The sequence below is a fragment of the Calypte anna genome, chromosome 3 (genome assembly GCF_003957555.1).
Source record: "Calypte anna isolate BGI_N300 chromosome 3, bCalAnn1_v1.p, whole genome shotgun sequence".
In the NCBI taxonomy this organism is placed as follows: domain Eukaryota; kingdom Metazoa; phylum Chordata; class Aves; order Apodiformes; family Trochilidae; genus Calypte; species Calypte anna.
Window position 1 is genome coordinate 101,276,631 of NC_044246.1, and position 22,407 is coordinate 101,299,037.

At 39.7% G+C, this 22,407-nt stretch overlaps 1 protein-coding gene across 4 annotated transcripts in view; it reads left to right on the forward strand.

The window, feature by feature from the left end:
- Positions 1–22,407, forward strand: part of LPIN1 (lipin 1) — a 77,317-nt gene that overhangs the window by 30,030 nt on the left and 24,880 nt on the right. For 2 of the 4 annotated variants that reach the window (XM_030446845.1, XM_030446846.1), the window contains 8 exons: positions 10,492–10,692; positions 11,627–11,722; positions 12,990–13,324; positions 13,687–13,806; positions 14,664–14,771; positions 18,937–19,066; positions 19,629–19,938; positions 21,181–21,274. In XM_030446845.1, coding sequence (XP_030302705.1) covers positions 10,492–10,692; positions 11,627–11,722; positions 12,990–13,324; positions 13,687–13,806; positions 14,664–14,771; positions 18,937–19,066; positions 19,629–19,938; positions 21,181–21,274 — 1,394 coding nt within the window. Of the gene's footprint in view, positions 1–1,638; positions 1,810–10,491; positions 10,693–11,626; positions 11,723–12,989; positions 13,325–13,686; positions 13,807–14,663; positions 14,772–18,936; positions 19,067–19,628; positions 19,939–21,180; positions 21,275–22,407 lie in introns of those variants that run through there. The other 2 variants (XM_030446847.1, XM_008495027.2) reach the window with 2 other exon arrangements.

The following is a 22,407-nucleotide window of genomic DNA, read 5'->3' on the forward strand; positions in this document are numbered from 1 at the left end:
TGGAGGATACCACCCCCTCAGAGGGAACACAATACAGGATCATATTCCACAAAAATGTGGAGGGCAGAGCACTGGTCAGGCTCCACAACCAGCACAGTCACAGCTTCTTCTATTTACATCCGGGATGGGATTATTTATCAGCAAGGGATTACATGCTATATGCTTGGGAAACAAAATTTCAAGTATTTCTGGGCTCAGTTGCGTATTTCTCTTTAGGATTAAGTATTTGCAATTGTTTTTTGTACCTGGACAGAAACTATCTTCATTTTAGAACTTTTTTGTTCTAAAGCATTTTCACTAACTTTTTTGTTCTAAAACTAAGGTAAACTCATAAGCGTAGCTGTGTAACTAGGAACGCAAAAGAAGTAGCAGGGATTCAGAGTCTGAGTGTGCACCAGGCCCTTTCACCTGGAGGTTCTGTCATCATTGTGAATTGTATAAAGATGTGGAGGCAGAGTTAGCAGAACTACAGGAGGAAGATGTGCCAGAAAAATAAAACAAACAGTTTACAGTGTCAGTGAAAAGTAGACAGAAGACTTAACCACTTAGACTTAAGTCTACTCAACAAAACTTGAGCTGCATGTACGATTTGGGGATTAGAACATGTACATGCACAAAATCTAAAATTAGCAGTCTGTTTAACAACAAATGAACTTTGACCCTTTGGTACCAATTCTTTGTCTTTTTTTTCTGTTACTCTGTTTCCCAGTCATGTTTTGCACTTCGCATCACCCTCTTCTGCCTTCTGCTAACAGACTCGAAAAAACCTGGAAGATCCCTCTGATAGCTGATTTATTTCTGAGACATCCACTTCCCTAGTAAGTTGTGCAAGGTACCCAGTGTAAAAAGAGGCTACAGTATGGTTTAAATGCAAGGTAACCACAGCTTGGTAGAAAAACTTTATTTCATCGCATTTATTTCACGTGATAAAGCATGTAGTAATGAAAGGTCTGTTTCCTACGGCCTAGTGCTTTGGGATCCCTGGCTTCAATCCACGCCTTCCAAGGACCTGCCCCACAGTCTGGGCTGGGCTGTTCCCTTTTTAACTCTCCGGTTTTCCCACCTTCGAACCTGAATAGCGATGCTTCCCGCTTTGAAAATTGTGGACACAGATTGAAATGAGCATGGAAAAGAAAAAGGAAGGAAGGTATTTCTGTCACCATTATTTCAAGCTTCAAAGTCGCGCAAAACAACAAAAACACTGCTATGACCTGCCGAAGATCCCCTCCAGGAAAGGCACAGCCGTGGATGCCGAGAATGCCCCCGTCGGTCTTCGGGGGGATCTCCGAGCAGCGCCGCGGGGTGCAGAGCGAGGGCGCCCGCCCGGCCCGGGATCCCCCTCAGCGCTCCCCCCGCGCTGACTCAGCGCCGCCAGGCCGCGGGGCCCAGCAACCGCCCTGCGCGGGGCCTGACCGCCGCTCCGCCCCCGGGCCCGGTCCGGCCGCCGGTCACCCGGCCGTGGACACCGGAGATGGGGGAGGGCGGCGGTGGGGCTGCCTGCCCCTACTCCCACGCCGGCGGCCGGTAAACGCCGGCTGACCTGCCCGCGGGGAGCTCCAGCTGCCCTCTCTACCCGCCCTGCGGTGCCCAGCCGGCGCGCCCAGGCGGCAGGCGGGTTAAGCAGGGACGGGTCTAGCGCCAGCCCGGAGCTCCCTCCCCGCCCGCCCTCCGCCCCTTTCTCAGACGCTGCGGTCCCTCCTCCGGGGCGTCACCTCTGGGCCAGCCCGGTGCGTCCCAGTCACCGCGGCGGGTGCCCCGCACAAAGCAGCGGCGAGCGCAGTCCCCAGGTGGTGGTGGTGGTCGGCAGAGGTGAGTGTCGGGACTGGGGAGGAGGAGGAAGGGGAGCGCGGCTCCCCGGCGCTGAGCCTGGCAGGGAAGGCCAGGATGGTCCCGCCGAGCGTTGGGGTCGCCGGAGGCAGCGGGTCCGTCCGGCCTGGGCATTGCGCCGGTGCTGGCGAGGCTCCGAATGGCTGCCCGCAGCACCTGGTTTTTTTGCTGAGGAGTCCGGAAGGACAGCAAACAGCGGAGACAGAGGGGTTATCTGGGGTTGACAGCTTTTTCTGCACGGGGATAGAGGGAAAGGCGAAATCTGATGCTTTCCTGGTTTATCTCCAGAGGGAGGTACCCAGCGCTGGGCAGGTGCGGGGAGCGTCGGTTCGGGGTCCCGGTTCAGGGTCCCGGTTCGGGGTCCTGGCTTCTGCCGAGCTGTGTGAGCTGTGTGTGCCCCTCCCAGCTCCACTTGTTCTCAGGGCGGCGTTAGAGGTGGCTTTTTGCCGCTCTTCGGCCGGCAACTGCTGATGCAAATTGCTGCATGAGTACCTTGGCTTCGCTCATTCGCTCCCTGAGATGGAATGATGAAAGCTGTACGAGTCCAGAGGGATTTAATGGCATAGCAGAGCCTATCTGGCAGCAGGGCAGTTAATACATACGAAACTAAGCTTTCTGGTATTTTGGGTTCCTTTTAAGTGAGTATTCCCCCTTACAGAACAGCGATTATTTTTTTCTATTGATTAGTGTATCTCCTCTACTTTCAAGAAGAGAAATTACAAGTATCTTGTGGAGAGTGGAGAGAAGATATAACTGTGCAATGTTTTTGTTACTTCTGTCAAAAAGAGGAACTGTGCAGAGGGCTGTATTCGTAACAGGATTTCACCAGTGATGGTGCAGACTAACCAATAGATAATTTTTCCTTTCACACTCGATAAGTCTCTGATTTGGTATACTGACTGGAGGGTGTTTTGGAATGTTTTTTTTAAATTTTATTTTCTGTGTGACTTTAACTGTCTCTGCTGTACTAGGAAACAAATACTGGCAAATGTGTAGTGTATATAGGAAAGGTTTTGCTGTCATCAGTATAACCAGTTAGATGTCAGATGGATATACTTTTATTGGAGTAAAATGAGGCTAATTCCATGAAGAAGACTGTAGAAGAAGCAGGGAAATAGTGAAGGAATTAGTATGGGAAAGATGCAACATAATGATGTTATGATTTTAGGCATAAAGCCATGGAATTAGCTTCTAATGGTTTTGGATACTTTCTGCTTTTCTGGTAACTCCAGTTCACGTGAAATCTAGACAACCTAATGATAATTACTTACCTGATGTACTGTGGCTTGTTTGTGATGGAGTTGGACAAGTTTTAGCCTTTGGCCCCTTTCTATACCTAAGGATGTGTATGTGCACACATTTGTTTATCTGTGAACGCAGATACACACAGCAATCATCAAAACCAGTTGAAATACTGTAAGAGCTTATTTTAAAGTCATAAAAGCAGAAAATGTCATGTTATAGCCTAACAAACAAATGTGTTTTCCAATTCACTGAAAGGATGCCAAGTCACATGAAGTACCAAAGCAGAGTAGAACTACTGCTGTGCTTCTCTTCTGATTTATGTTCCTCCTCTGACATCAGAACAGTAGCAGTCCAGTTACTTCAAAAGTTCTCATTTTAAGGCATATTTTTGCGCTTCTTGATTTCTTGTAAATCATTTGGCAGCATCAGTCCATAGGGTGTCAGCCCTTATGTTTGTTCCCTCCAAGTGACTCCAGGAGGAGGGAAGCACTGTACAGTTGAGAGGCTGAAGCACAGAGAGATCAAGTGAAATGTGGAGGTCTGCCAGGACATCTGTGGGAAAGGAGGAGACTAGTCTTGAGATATGATTTTAAGATGGCCTAAAATGCCAAGAGGTGTCCCTCCTACTACCCACACCCACCACTGACTTTCTCAGCTTCTCTTCATTTGATTCTAGCAGTTGCATGGGTATGTGGTTAGTCTGATTATCCCATTGATTCAGGTGGAAATTATTTCTGTATGGCTTTAGTGGTGTTAGTTTCTAGTGCTGACAGAAGGGCAAGATTTTTCAGAGTTGGGGAGTGCATGGGTGGGAGGTTGGTGTGGGGATCATGGTGGTACACTTTATCTGGCCATGAAATAATACTCATGAACTCTTGAGTCCCAATCTGATAGGAGGACTGTGGGACTATAGGGCAGTCCTCCCTTCATTTGAACATGAGGATTCATTACAGGCAAGTTTTGAGTCTTCAGCTGAAGTTTTTTATTTCAGCTGCTCTCAAGAAAATATCCTGTCCTTTATGGGGACTTTGAAGTATTGAGTATTGGGCCAAGTAATGTTTCAAGTATTTGAAAGATAGAGCAATGCCATAGTCATGTGAATAATCATCTCATAGTCAAAGTCCATATCTGTGAGTGAGTGTGAGTGAGTGGACTCTAGGAGGGACTGGCAGCTTGGAAGATAAATTTGACATTTGATCCAGTTGACTCTGGCCACTATAAGAAGTCACAGGTTTTGGCACTGGCCTTGGCTAAATTGGAATAAGAGTCAAGTACTTCATAATAGAATTAATCTCTGAATAATTCCAACTGTAAAATATTTCTGAAGATTTCTCTAGGGTGAAGCAAAATGGTCTTTGGTGTAGAGACAGGCACACATGGCGTGTTGCTTTCTGGCTTGTGGTGTACAAGTGAGTTACACGTCTCTCCTGATTGACTGGGATGTATATACAAATCTCCTACAGGATTGTGGTCCCATGCTGCCGTGGCTATGGGGAAGTCTGGAAAAAATCCTCACAAACTCAGATTTGGACAGAGCCCTCTTTATAGAAAAACCAGAGTCATACTGCTCAGTAGAGAGTTCTGGAGTTCTTCCTCAGAAGCTTGGCAAAATCAGGATCATAGCTGCTTATGAATCCCTTCTAGCTCATGTGGCCAGGCTTTCCTGTCCCAGGAATTTAGAATATACAGGGATAGTGCTTTTCTATATCTTGCTCTGATGAGCTTGGTGTGCTTCAGTTGAGATATAGACACATTGGTAGACCCTGTTTGAAATTGGTGGGACTGAAACACTCTCTTAAGATCTAAGGCTTAACAACTTGCCCAAGACTGTATGGGGATATTGTAGGAAGATAGGGACCTAAATTGAGGTCTTCTGAAGTCCTGAGCAGTGCCTTCACTGTTCCTCTAGAGAAAGAAAATCCAGTCTCTGATATTGCTCTGAGAAATGCGAGTTGGAGTTCTGTCTGGGAATTTACTCAAAAAAGTGGGATGGGAATTCATGACAAGGAGTCTGGGTTGCATTGATGTAGAAACTACCAAATAGTTAAAAAAAAGGTTTCTTAAAGTTCTTAATGATTTTCAGTTTCCAACCTGAAATGAGGTATATATTAAGAGGCTTGAGTGTGATGGTTCTGCAACATTAGTGACTTTACAATCTGTGGACCATTTACTAACAAACAGAAGCACTTCTTTTAAAAACAATGTAATGATAGTTATTATGATCTTTTGTGGTTAAGAAGTTACTGTTACTGTAGTAACATAGAGCTAAGGTTAATTTTGAAAGAAATCCATCTAGGCAACCTTCATCTGAAATATTTCCTTCTCTCCCCTACATTTTTGTCATAAATCTTTTTTTAGAATGTAACCTCTGATTCTGTTTTTCATGGTTAAGAATTATATGTCAGTAGTAAAACTCCATTAACTGGTGTAGAGGGAGTTGGTGTTCAATACTGCAATCAAAACTGAATTGCTTCAGAGTCAAACAATACATGCTTGATAGTTAATAAAAGAGTGGCAGTAAGCACTTACTAGGAGTCTTTGAAATACTGTCACTTACTTTTTTGTAAATGAGGAAAAATTCTCTTCAAGCAGCCACAGTCTGATTCCCAGATATAGTGCAGTTTCTCTCAAAATGGATGAAGTTTGTAAAATTGTTATAGTTTGTTATAGTCAGCAGCAGAGCTGCAATAATTAACAGAACATTAACACATTGGTTTTAGTTTTCCTTTCACAATTTCACAAGTTGTATGGAAAAGTTCTTAGGAAAGTTGATTTGTTTTGTGCTTATGCCCATCATTTCAGTCATGAACCAGGTTCTTATCATGAGACGAGGTATAAAAAGTATAAACAAAAGATACATTTTTATGTGTTGCTTAATTTGTGCTAAGCATTTGGTTTGCTGTGTTTACCATTGCTGCAAATCATCCCCTCAGCCTACAAAACCAGTGCATAGCCATAAATGTTGAATCTGAGAAAAGGGTCTAAAAGGGACCTAAATGTTACATTCCAGCTTGTGAATGGAAAAATGCCAGTCAGTTTTGGGTGGCTAGACCAGTTATCACTGTCTGCTCCTATCCACTCTATAAAGCTCTCTCCTTTAGAACAAGATAAATCTAACCCACGGGAGTTTTCCCTGGTCCATTTTATCTCATCAGCTGTTGGGATTGTTGGAGAGGGCTTATGGGTACTGGCCCTGTGCTTAAAATGTATGGGAAGCAGATTTTGTAATTTAAAGATACTCAGTGTAGATGACCAGATTGTAATGGTTGAGTCTGTGGTGTGATGTGGTTTGGTTTACAGCTTTGGACACTTAGTAATTTGGATGAGTGTAGATATGTAACCTGTTATTCATTGTCTTGTGGCACTGGGTCTTGCAAAAGGGAAAGAGGCCTTCAGTTTCTATGTCTCCAAGTATTTTATTTTATAAAACATGATAAAGAAAGATGAAATGGTGCAAATAAGAGGTGGGCTGTGAAAAACAGGCCACAAAGGGTACAGTTACTAGTGGAATTAGGACAAAGTCTGGTGTAGCTCTATGGAAGAAGTTAATAGATAACAGTGCATTTGATCTTACTGTGGCATCCAGTAGAATGGGAGTTGAAAGAATTAAATTTATTAGGTTAATCTCTGCTAAGTTAATAAATCAAGTTAAGCAATCAAGTAGCACCTAGCTATTCATTTTTCACTTTTTCACAAGATGATAAATTCTGAAAAAATGGATGCTGTTTTCTTCAATAAAAAGAGCTGGAAATTTTCTGAGCCTCCTGACAGGTGATTCTAGTTAAATTGAAATTAAAAATGATACTAGAAAATACTTTTAATTTCATAGTAGATGCATATTGTAGGGCTGTGGAATGTGTCCTGGCAAAGAGCAGAACTCAAGCCATTTGAAAATCCTGACAGAAGCAGTACAGACTGTCCCCACTTGCTGCAAGCTTAGATTGAAATGATTCTCAGTTTGCTCTCAGGAACAAAAAGTATTCTATACTATGTCCACTAGCATGGTATGAGATCAAGTTTTACTAAATTCAGTATAATTAACAGGCAGGCACTGGAGGTTTAACTCGTGATGTACACTCATGTTTACTACTGAAGTTACTGCTGTCTGGTTAGCAAGTGAAAGACTTCTTAGAGTGTCCAGAGTAAATTGTTGCTCCAAACCCACATGCAGTCTCTCTGGGGTTTCAGGAATGTTGGTTTCCTGGAGTACTGCAGTATCATGCACTGATGTTATGTTCACAGGATAAATTTACAAACTTCTGACTCCAAACAATCTCAGGGTAAAGGGCATTCATCAGAGTCCAATTTCTGAACTCTTTTCCATTTTAAGTACCACATCTTTTATACTTTACATTTGAAGTATAAAACCGTTTTTGGCAAGTTTCTTGAGGAAGTGGGTTTTATGTCATTAGTCTGCCAGTCTTGTAATTCTAGTGATTTTGTGGCACAGGCTAGGTTCAGCTCAGCTTGAAAGCAGTGTCCATCACCAGCTCACAGTTTGGATGTGGCACTTTCTTTAAAGACACAGGAGTTTTTTACTGGCTGGAAGCAAGCAGTGCTAGTTGGCCTCAGAGCTTGAGGATGGTGTCCAAATTTTAATTCACAGGTATTAAAATAAACTCTGTGTCCTATGACAGAGTGTGCAGTGTTGCTAAAATTGTCTGTGAAAAAGAACAGTTGCAAACATAAAGGAACCTGCTGGTGTTATTTGTTAAGAGGATATCCTTATATTTTGATTGTTTGCCTGTAACTCTCCTTAACAGTGGCTTTTTGTACTTCCCCAGCAACTCCTTCCCCACCAAAGAAGTTAGGGGTGTTTCCCACCTAAAACTTATGTTGCTTTAGCAGACCAAGAATTAATTGGGTGAATTTGAGTGTAATTTTGAGGGTAATTATCATTAAATTTAATACTAGCTATACAAAAAAGGGGTTCCTATTGTGCTTTAGGTTAGAAAAATGCCCAATAGAAACTGAAGTGTATTTTCAAAGCAAAGGGATGAGTTTGCTTGTATCTGTCACCCTGGAGGCTCTCTTCTAACTTTAGATCTGTGCCTGTGTGCTTCTAGCTTTTTATGGTGGCTGTCAAGACAATTAGGGAGCTAGGAGTTTATGACTTAAAAATAGAGGCTAAGAGAGCTAGTTTTGTTAAGTCATCAGGATATCCAGTTACTTGTTGCGTGGTATAGGAAGAAACAGAGACAACATCCTGGAAATACACAGTGATAGGGCAAGAGGCAACAGGCACAGGTTAAATTAAGGGGAAATTCAGACTAGGTACTGACAAGAAAATTTTTGCTTTAATTACAGGATTCTAGGGGGGGTGAGAGCTCTCTATCCTTGAGGGCATTGAGAACTCAGCAAGCCAAAGTCATGGGCTAACTGGTCTAAGTTGGCTCTACTTAGGGCAGGCTTTTGCACCAGGTGACCTCTAGAAGTCTGTTCCAACCTGTTGTTGTGTGGTAGTGTAGTGTACAGCATGAGTTTCAAGTGCAGTTCCCTGTTAAACAGCTTGCCACTAGATTTGGATTCAGGAAGGCATATTCTTAATGTAGAATAGGAGCCCAGAAGTACTGATACCAATTTAATGCTGGAGAAGCAAATATAATTGCTCTTAATGCCGTGAAGTTGTTGTGTGCTGACTTTTCAGTAGGTGGTACTTTCTAGATTCCTGAATTGAGGGCTGTGCAGGAATACTTCTCCAAAGACTATTTAAGGATTGTTCTTTAATTAGTTAACATTTTGCATTATTTTAAATACTTCAAACACATCTTGTTTGGTTTCCAAAATTAGTGCCTTGTTTTAATCTTAAACTTGTGGTTCAGCTCCTTACTTTTCAGATGAGGAGGCCATAATTTTTCAGGAACAATGTAAGGATGACTGTTGTAAAGTCCCAAAGAGCCTAAATAATCCTTCAGAGCATGGTTTGTGTCCTGATACCCACATATTGCAATAGAAATAGAGAAGAAAGCAAAGCTGCATCTTATCCTAGGTGGAGGGACTTTTGGAAGAAACCACAGGTGATCATTAACAGTTATGCATGAAGAGACCAGCCTTATTTATAATAAGCATTTTCTAACTTTCCAAATTTTTACTGTAGTGCTCTCATTATATTCTTTTAAGAGGTATTTTGTTTCTTAGTATAAAACACAGTTAAAAGTTTGAGCTATTTGTACAGCATTTCACACATCTTTTTGTTGTTTATGAAAGAGCACAGCTGAAAGAGTATTGCAGCAGATGATGCTGGTTAACACATGTGGCACAGCTCAGTACAGTGATTGTCTCAGACTATGAGCTCAGTTCTGTTCTCATCACCATCAGTGGGAATTTCAGCATTGCCTATCCTGCAAGTGTCTTTTATTGAGGTCCAGGTGATGTAGTGCAGCCTTGCAAAGAACTTGTGTATGAGGGATATGCTTTATAGTGGGTGAACATGGTCTTTGCTGAGATCTGTATCTTAGCATCTGAAAAAAGCTTTGGAAAAAAAATGAAAACAATAGACATTGGAAATCCATTTTCAGGAAATCCAAATTTTCAGGACCTTTCAGGAAGGTATTTGCTTAAATTAATTTCTATTTTGGAAGACCTTAAAAGACTTACTGAATTTTTGATTTATCAGAGTATACATACAATCCCATCTAGGGGGCTAAATGTATTAACAGCTCATGAACAAGGTATGCATTGACAGAGTTGAAGCAGGAAACTAAATGCTAAATATTAAACAGATCCAGAAGCAGGGGATAAGGCAAATCACTTCAACCATCAACACATACATAATTTTTAATTGAACTGCTGATACCAAAAGGCTGTTTTAAAACAAAGACAGTAAAGTTGTATTAGGAAGCACTCTTAAGTTCAGACTGTCTGGATTGAAGGTTGCTTGTCAAATCTTATCGCATATCTATTGTGCATATGCATTATAATAATCTTTTAATGGAAGAAATTTCTGTGAAGTGGGAAAATAATCTTTAACTTCAGTCTAGTGGAAAATTAGATCTGCTTAAAAGCTTTCACTTCCCCTGCCCTTAAAAGCCTGTAGAAATACATGAGAAAAGTCTATTGTGGAGAGGACAGTAAATGATAGAAGATGTTATTTTGGAAGTAATGCTCTTCAGAGATAACTGGAGACATTTATGAGCTGCAGACTGACAGTGGTTTTGGTGGCAACTGATTTTACAAGTTTTAGAAGTTTGTTACAATTCTCTGACTTACAAGGTATCTCTTGCTTTTTTCTTTTAATAGCTCTGTACAAACTTGTGTCAGATATAAATAAAATAGTTGGGAGATTCTGATTATAAGTGAAGTTGTTAATATGTGAAACAGGAGAACACCCCACTTCTGGATCCACCATCTCTTGAATGTCTCTAAAATATGAAGCAGGGTTCTAAAATCTTACTTATTCTATCTTTTTTTTCCTTCTAGGTCCAAACCATGAATTACGTTGGACAGTTAGCAGGGCAAGTATTTGTAACTGTGAAGGAGCTCTATAAGGGACTAAACCCAGCCACATTGTCAGGATGTATAGATATAATTGTTGTACGACAGCCAGATGGAAATCTTCAGTGTTCCCCTTTCCATGTACGCTTTGGGAAAATGGGAGTTCTACGTTCTAGGGAGAAAGTGGTAAGAAAATTGACAATTTTGCTGTCTTCTGTCTGTGGGGTAACTAATAGCATGAAAGTTATTGAATGTTCTGTGGTATTCTGCTCAAGGTTTTGTTTAAAAGCTCTATAAAAAGTGTCTAAATTGAGGCAAGGTTCTATTAAAATGGTAGTTATCTGATTCTTGCATTTCAGAGTACTGACTATAATATTATTAGGAAATAATTTCAGGTCTAGGTTCTAATGTTCTGTAATAGCTCAGCAGACAGATCCTAATGTCATCGTGGACGTTGTTAAATTCTTATGTAAATCAGAAAGGAATTCCAGTATTTAGTATGGGTAGGAATTAATAACATTATCATTTCAATATAGGCTTTTCCAAGTATCTGAAAAAAATTAAAGTGAAAATGGAGTTGGTGACAAGAGTGGTCATAGGCAAAGTGAGAGAGCATCCTGAAAAGAAATAGGTTGTGTAGTGGTGAGGTAAACATGTGGAAAAAATAGACACATGAATCGTGTTGTGAATGTAAAACAACTTTGCGTATTTGTGTTTCTCATACTTTAAAGAGAAATCTGTTTAATGAACTTGAAAGACAGCATATTAAGAATTTGCATGTGGAAGTACTACTCAAGCCATTCAAAATTAGGCTATGAACTAAAAGAGCAAAAAGATTTGAGTGGTGAGTGAAGTGTTCAGAAAAGATTCAAGACTTTATAGAATGGCTATAAACTTTCCTGGGTGGAGGAGAAAGGGCAATGACCTGAACAAGCTACAAAAACATTTTGTCAAGTAATAGCCTTGTGAAGGGGTTAGGAGAGCTCACTACTTTATGTTTATTATAGGATTTCCTACACTTTTATGAGAAGCATTTGCCCTGTGACAGCTGTAGAACAGCTAAACAAGAACTGTGTCCTTAAAATAGTTTTCGTATAAGAATGTATTTGTTTTCTTCCAGGTTGACATAGAAATTAACGGAGAGGCTGTAGACTTGCACATGAAACTAGGAGACAATGGAGAGGCTTTCTTTGTGCAGGAGATGGATAATGATCAGGTAAGAGTCAAAACTAATTATAATTTGTTAAAAAATTCAATGCCTGCTCTTCAGAGTAATTTTTGAGTTTATGAACTTTGTTGAAAAATTCACCATTACCTAATTTGTAGTTTAGAAAATTTATGGATAATTTTCTGCTGTGTAAATTCAATACTATGCAGTTTTTTTTGTTGCTGAAATTTGGAAAATCTAAAGAAAATAATCACATAACTGAAAAAGTAATAATAGTTTATGTGCATACCAGTGTGTGAACAGAAATAACGTACAGAGTTCACATCCTCAGAAGGTGTGTACAAGAGGTTAATATGTCCATGGACCTATTTTTCAGAAATCTTTCCTTTGAACCTGTGCACTCATCAGAATGCCAGTAAAAGTGTACATGCTTTATAACCATCTGTGTACATAGTAATTCTGGTATTCACAAAAGATGTGATCTTGCAACTATTATTCAGGTGAAAATATATTTAAATGAGAATGTCTGCTCTTGAGCTAGACATTAAAGACTAGGCTAAATAAGTTATGGACACACTAATTTTGAATACTCCACATGCAATGTAACATATACATTTTTTACAGTAATTTATCTTCAGATACTCCTAATAGTTTTAGTCACTGTCTAGAGTGGGATGAGTTTTCAAAATCTTAAATTAAATATGATGTTACTAGTTTCAGGTGAGAGCTGTGTGTACATACATTCCAGTATTCATCCCTATATCTTTATGTTTAAATCTTGTGATATTTGTATTTAAATCTTCTGTGTGGTAACTGACAATTGCTAGAAATACTTCCATGAATGTCTAGAGATTTGTATATATCTTGTATATATATGTATATATATTTGTATGTGTATTAATTTGTGTGACTAAGTTATAAACTGCTGACCTATATGACTACTATCTGTTATCTGAGTTGTGAAGGTAAACTGGATTTTATAAAATTTTCAGGTCATGCACTATGATTTTGTTTCTACTCTGTATCTAGCATTTGGTGGAGAGAGACTGATGCCATAACCTGGCTGATACAAGGTTCTGAGAAGATCCTTTTTACTAAGAGTGTTGTTTCTGTCTTGTCTAAGGAGATGCAACGGGAGATGAAACAGTATCCATATGCTATAGGATCATATTGATCATAAAGATGTCTAATAATTTTTTACTTTTCTGAGAGATAAATGGCTTAGATTTTTGCAGTTGTACATAGGTTTTAGAACCAGATTTATGACTGGAGGAGGAACTAATCTGTTGCATGGTTTGAATTTTTTCTTTCTCAGGAGGTAATTCCTTTTCATCTTGCCACATCTCCCATTCTGTCTGAGGGAAGTGCTTTAATGGAAGTTCAGCTGAAGAGGAACTCCATAGACAGGATAAGAAACCTGGACACCAGTGCATCCTCACAGCTATCACCCCAAGCCTATGGATCCCAGCCTTTGACTGAAACATCTCCATCCTGTAGCTCTGTGAAAAAAAGGAGGAAAAAGAGGAGGAAGTCTACCCATAAAATAGATAGCTTAAAACGAGAAGGCAATGGAGACACCTCAGAAGATGAAGATATGTTTCCTATAGAGATTAGCTCAGAGGAAGAAAAAGAACCATTGGATGATTCAAGGTATCAGTGAAATTGAGATATGTAATGGAAACCTACTGTAAGGTTTACATTCCATTCAATACCTTCTAATAGTAATTCCAGTCTAAGTCTGTACACATGGCTGATCAACTTGTTTCTTTAAGAAAAAGCTTGAGGCTAGAAAGCTATTGGGAATGTTAGTAATAAAAATAATGAAAATTACATTAGAAACATAAGAACAGTTCTTCATCATGCTGTGAATCAGATTACATTTCTCTATCTCTTTTTATTTCAGTTTATACTAAGTCTTCTCTACAGAAGAGTTTTTTTTTAATCATTTGAAGTGTATGAGAGTTCATTAATCAAGTATGGCTTTTAAATGTCACATCTCTCCCTGTACCTAGAATCCCTGTTCCAGATGCGTTTCTTGATGATGCATCTGTCATGAAGGCTCCAGCAGTTACTACATTTTCTCAGTCTGCATCTTACCCTAATTCAGATGGAGAATGGTCGTCTCTTCAAAGGTAGGTTTCTGTCTGTACAGCTCTCAATAATCTTCCTCTTTCATTAAACTCACATATGTCAGTGCTATACTGAGTCTTACTAAAAATTTGGGTGTCAAACATGGTCACTGTCAGCTACTAGATGAGTGCTGTCAGTATTTGAAATCAGGTAGTGGTTGTCTTTGTTCTTGATTCAACAAATGGATGCATAAAAATGCAGGTCCATGAATTCTGAAGAATATATTTGGTAATGTCACTGTTTGCATATAAATACTATAGAGAGGATTAACGTTTGTATCTTTGCTTGATACATACACCTTAGAAGGACTTCAGTGAATGCAATTATCTAGTATTTTGAGTATAATCCTTTTAAGAACTTGTAATATTGGAATTGATGTATAAAATAAGAGTTTCATAATGAATAAGAATGTGAGCTTTTTGTTTACTTTCAAAGCTAATCTACTGAATTGCAGTTAGATGGATATGAAAAGTTTATTTTGTGAAAAGAAAAAAATACAGTATTTTCTTACTTTTTCCCATACTTGTATACGGGAATACCTTTGATAATGAAACAGATCAGTTTTGACCTCCTTTCTTGTGTCTGTGGAACACTGTCAAAAAGAAGGGACAATTCTGCACTGACTGTAAAGCTTAACATGATGAGCTTCACGAGTCTGGTGATAGCATGTCAATACCCTGCCCCTTCAATGGCTTTTTCAACAGCAGATTCTCTTTGCTTCTTGTTTTGCAGTATTCTGGATTTTGAAAACTCTAGATGTAAATTCAGCATTCATGTAGCTGAAAGAGGTTTTATGTTAATCAGCACTTGTGAATAATGGCACCCTGTTTTTCTTTTTACCAACATGCTGTGCTGCCAGTAAGCCTATAGATTGCACAGGGCAATCCTCTCTTCTCACTGCTCCAGCAGATGGAGGCCTATCTAGCTCTTGTCCTCAACAGTCTCTTCACTTTTCTCCTCCAGTCAGGTAGAACAGTTGTCCTTCCTCTTTTCTGGGCTGCTTTTTAATAATTTTAACACATAATAAACTCTTGACACATTAACAGTATATGAACTTTGTTGAACTTACAGCTGCACTTACTACTAACCCAGGCATTTTGAAAGAAAGTGATGTTGAAAACCACTTCCTTTGCTTGCTTCTTTGTAAGCATAAACTGGAGGTAAATTACCTTGATGAATCATTAATAAAATGAGGATGATTAAAACAAAATTAGGCCAATAAAAACACGGCTTAAATCTGAAGTTGATTGGCATTATAAAAAAAAGATTTTAGCTAGTGAAAACTTACGTTCCTCTGGAGATAGGATATTTCCATTTGGCTTATTACATTTAGCGTATACTTTGATGACATTTTTATCCCATGGTTTTCTTGAGTTTGCTCTAGCATAGGTTGCACAAGTAGAAGTAAAACAAAAGTCTCAGAGGTTAACTGAGCAACAAGCAGTGCAAAAATTGTAATGAGAGGAGCCCAGTACCAAAAGAGAACTTTACTTCCTGTGTTCCCTGGTTTGGGTCAGGGAAGACTTTCTATATGTTAGATTGCAGTGAGGGAGCATCTTGCAAAATGACACAAGAGATAAAATGTCCTGTCCAAGGTTTGGGAGAACTAGACTTAAGCCTTTGCTGTAGTGTAGGATTCCTCTGACTGTGGGCTCTTTTCTACAGAGGTAAAAGTGGATACAGACACTTTATGGTGTCTTAAACTCAAGATGTCTCAAAACTCTGCAGCCAGGCACTTTCTCACCATAAAGTCAGTGGAGAGAGGTCACAGCAGTTAAAAATTTTACACTACGTGTCTGACTGTCTCTACAATTCTCCAGTAATACTAGGGAAACTGAATAATACAACAGGCTAAATTTCTCATCTCTTATCTCAACACATGTGCTATAGTAGGTGGCCTAAGGCTGTGTCAAAACTGAAAATCTTGAGGTTTTCACAGCTTCTAGGTCTACTTGCTTTAAAGTGACCATATAACAGCAACAAGTCAAGGTGAAATTCTGGGACATTTGAAGCTGTTGTCCTCATTGGTTTTTTTGGATGGGAAGGGCAGTTGCAAATGTTGGTATGGAGCAGTGATGTGCTATGGGTGGCTCCCTGGATTTTGCTCTGCAAGTCACCTGTCCTGCAGTCTGCATTTAGAGCTGCAGTGCTGTGATAGCACTGTGATAAGTGTAGGGCTCTCTCTGTCTGCAGCTGCTTTCATCTGTGTGAAATAAAAACTGCGTTATGGCCACTTCAGAGGAGGTTCAAAGACTCTCAGCTATTGTGACATACACAGAAAGCAGGCTTCTTTACTTCTCACTGTCTTTTCCTGGTTTATTTGTCCTAAGTCAAGGCAGAACTTTTTCTCAGGTCACACTACTGGTTTCTCAAGGCTCTTTGCTTTCAGTGGGAAACACTGAAAAGATCAGCATTGTTTGCTATTGCAGAGCTGCTGACTACTGGCCAGTTTTCTTATTCTAGGACATTGGATTACACTAAGTGCAGTCATAGCTCTTAAGGCATACATAGGAGTGTGAGAAAAATATTCAGCATTTATGGGATGTGAATCAGATATGCCATTCTAAATGATTGAATTGAAGTTTCCTTCTTGTGCAGTGTTGGCAGGATGATCTGCAATGTCTCAGCAATGTATGGAAGGCAAGAGGATTTCAGCTGGGCTTGGTCAGTACACGGACAGGAGAATTGTGAAGCATAGTTTAGCCCAAGACAAATGTCTTGGTGATGAGAGGAATAGCAAACCTATTTTGAATCTGATTGATATTAAGATGATCATAGTCTTGGTACTCAACCTTACTGACCACTGATGCAAGTAAATGTGACAGAAATTCGGGGTTTAATTCAACCTAACTAAGCTAACAAAAAAATACTAAAAGAATGTGATTGTAAGCTTCATTAGTCTTCATTCTCATTTTAATGTAGTGGCAGTAGTGTGAGGTGAATAGGAGCCAAAATAGTCCAGGGTAAAGAGACATCTGGCATTACATATGGAAGCAGAACTATATAAACAGGACTGTAGTAGGTGTAATTGCCATCTGTGTCTGTAAACTACAGAGATTATTGTTGCTGTTCCAGGAGGGTATTAGTTAGAGAGAACAGCTAATGAGTATTAAACAAACAGGAAAAAGTAAAGGTATTACTCTGTAATGCAAAACCAACTTTCATCAGGAGGCCACCAACCCTGTATTAGTGTTTGTGAGTGGCAAAGAAAATTCCAGTTCCAGATGATAGAAGGAACAAGAATCCTTTAGTATCTTTTTATACAAACAAAATAATTTATCCTGTTTGCCTTGTGGATGCATGTTTGCAGTCTGATTTGGTCTTGGGCCTTTTAGATTAAGGTGACATTGCAGTGATAATTCTGGTCTACCTGAGGTTTTTTTTGGCATTTGTACACATACCTACAAGGAGAAATCAACTGAAAAGGATTCTGAACATTTGTCATTTTATTACTACTAAGTCCTTGTGTTTTGTTGAACAGAAAAACAGTATTTATAGAATGAGAATTAAGATGTCTCTATGGTGCTTGTGTCAAAAGTTGAGTAGATGGTATCTATTTTGTTTACTTTGTTTTGGGAGCGTGGGAGTTAGATTCTCACCCTGTTCCAAACTCACTGTGGTTATAGCTATATCTACACTGAATCAATAACCCAGGTGTGTGCATGGATCACCGGGCAGACTTTGACATGAAGAGCCTTCTCAGAGGATAACCGCCTGTTTTAATGTACACACATATACAAGTGCCATATTTCTGGCACTGGCATGTGTGTCTAGGAATATATTGTGCCTCTTGGTACTGAGAAGCCTTGGCTTCTTCCCCACTCGGGTGTTCTGCATTTTCAGGGAAAATTATAGAAAAAACAAGTTCCCTTTCCCTCCCCCCCCCCTTCCCCCTTCTGCAGATCAGTGTTCTTACTGCAAAATGCAGAGATCCTAGCTCAAACAGAAGCAACAACATTATTCTCTCAGGTCATTTGGCAGGATAAGCGAACCTGGGATGAACAGACACCAAAACCCAGGCTGGAGATTTTTCTGAGTAAACAGTAGATATTTCAAAGATGACAATGTGTTTAGGGGACATAGTAACTCCTGCAGTGACCAGGCTTCCTTAAATCTAGATGTTTTGAGCTTAAAGCAGCAGTAGAAGCATTATTGCCTGCTGATACTTTCTGAAGTGCCTGAGCTCCTGATTTCCAAGGTTTCAGTGAGACAGGGATCTCCAGGAGTGAGTCCAAGACCTGAGAACGATTAAGAGACTTGAACATCTCTCCTATGAAGAAAGACTGAGAGACTTGGGGCTGTTTAGCCTTGAGAAAAGAAGGCTGAAAGGGGATCTTATTAATGTCCATAAATACTTGAGGGGAGGGTCTCAAGAGGCAGGGCTCAGGCTCTATTAGTGGTGCCCACTAATAGGACAAGGAATAATGAGTATAAACTAGAACACAGGAAGTTCCATCTCAGTATGAGGAGAAACTTTACTGTGAGGGTGACAGAGCTCTGGACCAGACTGCCCACAGAGGCTGTGAAGTCTCCTTCTCTGGAGACAGAGAACTGCCTGGATGTGTTTCTGTGTGGCCTGCTCTAGGAGATCCTGCTTTGGCAGGGTGGTTGGACTAGATCATCTCTAGAGGTCCCTTCCAACCCCTAACTTTCTATGATTCTGTGATTCTATGAATCGGCCCTAGTTACATGGAAAATACTGAAAATCCTACAAAGTGGGAGATGTATGAGTTGCAGAAAAACCCACCAGGCATTTCTTGAATCCTTAGAGTTCCCCTGTATCATGCGTCTGAGGGAAGAACTCTTCAAGTTAATAGAAGTAAGCAATCATCTGGTTTTTGCCTAATTTATTGTTTAGTCAGGATCAAGTGTCTTTTTGAATGTCCATTTTCTGCACTTTGTATTCATTATAACAATACTAACATCTCTTTATCTACTGCCTCTGGTACCATCTGTGTGCTTTTTTCCACGTAGAAAACAAAAAGTCCTCCTGAAATGTTCAGCTCCAGTGCTCTTGTTCCATCTCTTTCAGGTTGGCTAATGATTGTTTAGATCTTCAGTGCTTTGAGTAGTTATCAGTTTGGACAATGTTACTTTTGCTTCTGTAATATTTTTATGTTGTTTTTCTTCAGCCTATCAGGTTCACGCCCTCCTACTCCTCAAAGTGATTCAGAATTAGTCAGTAAACCTACAGACAGAAGTGGATCGAAGAATAATCCCCACATGCACTGGGCATGGGGAGAGCTACCCCAGGCTGCAAAGGTATCCAGAGTAATTTAATTCCTACTAGTATCTCTTGTGCTATAATGGGTATGTGCTTCTTATATTGCAAACTGCTGAAGAGGAAATGGATCCTGTTTTTACCTAAAATTTGCAATGTTTATGTAATAGAATTGCTTCTTGCTCCTTAGAGAATATAGGAAAGTTCCTTGTACTGCAGATGTTTTCAATACCACTGATAGACAGTAGAAAATGAGGAAGTACCTGAGACCTTATCTTGTAAGCTAGGATTTGCACAGGAAGGGAGGAGGACAGAGTGGGATCTGTGATGTGCACCTTGGCAGGTCAGTGGGAAATGAAGACTGTAGAGCACATTGCAGAACAAATGTTTCCTGGCCCTGAGATAGAGAGGAATTTTGTTGAAGCAAATGCACAGCAGAGAGGTCTTTTTGTACACTACAGTCTCCACCTCAATTAGTGGTGGCTTTCTGCTGCAGTTGGTTTTGATTCTGATATCACTGGAGTGAAGAGAACAAGTTTTAAACTCTGGTGGTGGCATTCTTAAAGAGCTTTTCTCTTTTGTTCTGCTTATTTTTCCTCACAGGCCAGCTTTCTGCTCAAAGCAAAGGAACCCAGCATAGTGGATGTAAATCCTTCTGAAAGCACTCACTTTCGGGTCATCCAGAGTTCTCCTGTAGAGGAGTTTGAGACTGTAGCTCCTCTACCTGACCTTGGACAAGCAGGTGCAGCAACTGCTGATGAAAGGGAGCCCTCACCTGCTGATGCAAATAAGCCAGAGTTAGAGTCTCCAGGAGCAGCTGTGGCACCATTGTCTGCCAATGAAGAATTAAAACAATCTACAGCCTGCTCATCCCAACCAGCTGGCAAGACAGATTCCCCTTCCAGAAAAAAAGGTAAACCTTTTGATCCTGCACTTTTATATGTATGATTTTGTCTTTAAATTTCACAGTGATAAAGCACCTCATTGTAATTTAAATTAATTTGGGCCCTGAAGGCACTTTCAGATCTGTAAAGGAGTAAGTTTTGGAAAGAACCTTCAAAAATTCAGCAGGCTATTAACAGGAGCTATGAAGCAAGGTGGAAGATTCTTCCTGGTCTGGGATTTTTGGCAGCTCTGCATGAATGAGGAAGGCTGCAAACCTTAATCCAAATTAATCCGTATTTGACATATTCAGAGACCTCACTTTTTGGTAAAAGCACTCTTTAGATCTACTGGTTCACCAGCTCTGACAGCTTTCTGAGTTATATGTCACTGGTAATTATGAAACCTCTCTGCTCTGTCACAAAGTTTTAGTATGGCTTTTGCACAAACAACAGATCTGCTCTAAAATAAGGTGAATTTCGGCTTCTGTGTGTTACATGTCCTGTCCTGAATTTGTGAAATATAACTCCATCTGCTTTTCTGCTTCTTCATTTCTGGACTCTCTGTCAATGATGTGTTACAATCTTCATATTAAATTTATTTCTATTACAAATGTTACATTTTAAAGCTCTGCTTGGTCTATAATTATGTAAGGCCTTGCAGTGGTCAGCTGTCTAGATAGATGCACCAGCAACAACAGACAGCAATAATTCTGTGACTAGTAAAAAACCTAGGAGGGTTGTCCTGTCCCCTGCAGTGGTGCATGTGCACACACAACACGTGAATTGCACATGTAATGTGCTAAACCATGAGTTGTCTCCATACCAAGCCAGCTGTAGTGTATTATTGTAGTCTGTTGTGTTATTTCCCTGGTGCAAGGTAGGGCTGAAGATCAGTTTTCAGCGAGTAAAAGCTGTCAGTGCCTTGCTGTGATAATAGACCTACACAAATATGCAAAAAGTTTTCCTTTTGCTGTTATTCATACAGTGACCACTGATTTCCAATTCCTGGTGCTTCTGTCTGGGGTAGGGTTTTGTCACCATACTTCAAAACCAGTCCTGCTTCCATTTTGCATATTCAAAGTCTGAACGATGCATATGAGCAACTACTTGTGCAATTTTTGGCAGTACCATCTTAAACAAATACCATTTGCAAACTGCTGTAATATGTCTGGTTTCTCAATCTTAAAATAAATAAATAAGCTGTATTAACATTTCTGGCTTGTTACTCAGAAAACGCTCATTAATAGGCTTATTTTTGCCATCCCTTACAGACAAACGAAGCCGGCATCTTGGTGCTGATGGTGTCTATTTAGATGACCTCACTGACATGGATCCAGAAGTTGCTGCACTTTATTTCCCCAAAAAGTATAAGTCCTTTGCTTATATTTTTTTACTATATAAAGATCTCTTGTCACCTTTCAGATTTAGATCAAAACCTTCACTGCCAACCAGTTAAGGTCTCTGTAAAAGAGTCCAAGCAGAGGTGAAGGCAGGACAATGAAACTCAGTAGAGAGGAATGTTAGAGGTTTTGGAAGGCTCTGCAGTTGGGGCTGAGAGGTGTGCTTGAGACTGATTTTCTATTTTGGTTAATTAAACATCGTGTATGGATTGTGGATTGTTATGTAATGTACAGTGATGTTTGTGAGTGTTACTCGCATGCCCTGGGAGAGCAATTGGCCTTGGGATATATTTATCTCTGTGTCCTTGCTTAACATACCTTACTGGTCATAGTATTGGCACAAAATTAGTGCTTTCATGTAGTTCTGCTGTGGGTGATCACCTATAAATATAAATATTAGAAAAGAATTTTTGGAAGATGCATGACAGTTTTGTTTATGAAAATTTTGCATCCTAAACATAAAATTTCCAATGTTTTCTGTTCTTTTATCAGGGCCTCTTAGAACATTTATAGTCCTTTCTTTCTACATTGTATTACAGTTTGGCTAAAGTAATTGAGCAACAAATGAAGTAACTTGCATATTTTATTTTTCTTTCTTACTTAAACACAGCTGCTGTAGTATTAGCATTTCTATAAAATTAAGAAAGATTAGTAATATGGAGAAAAAAAGATGGATTGAAAACTCTTTTCTCAGATATATTAGTATAAATCTGGAATGGAGAGCAGAGTTTGGTAAGCCTGCACTTTGCAACAACAATCTCATCTATACACAGATTTTTAAATGGGTACAGTGTTTTAGTGTTTCTTAAAATTTTAATCCTAGTAGTGTATATGTAGAGTATTGTGTATTTTTGTCATGGATATATAAATAAAAACATACACAACTTTTTTTTTGATTTAGCTATTAGTTGATATAATTAATATAAAATAAATAATAATGAACTTACCTATTTATTCTTGTTCCTGTGCAGAATCAGTTCTACTAGTATAAACTCTGCTTATACTAGCATTATTTGACTACGAAGATTGTATAGTTCATTGTCTTATTTTTCCTGTCTCTTGTAAATACATGTAACTATAATTATGCCTAGTTTAGGC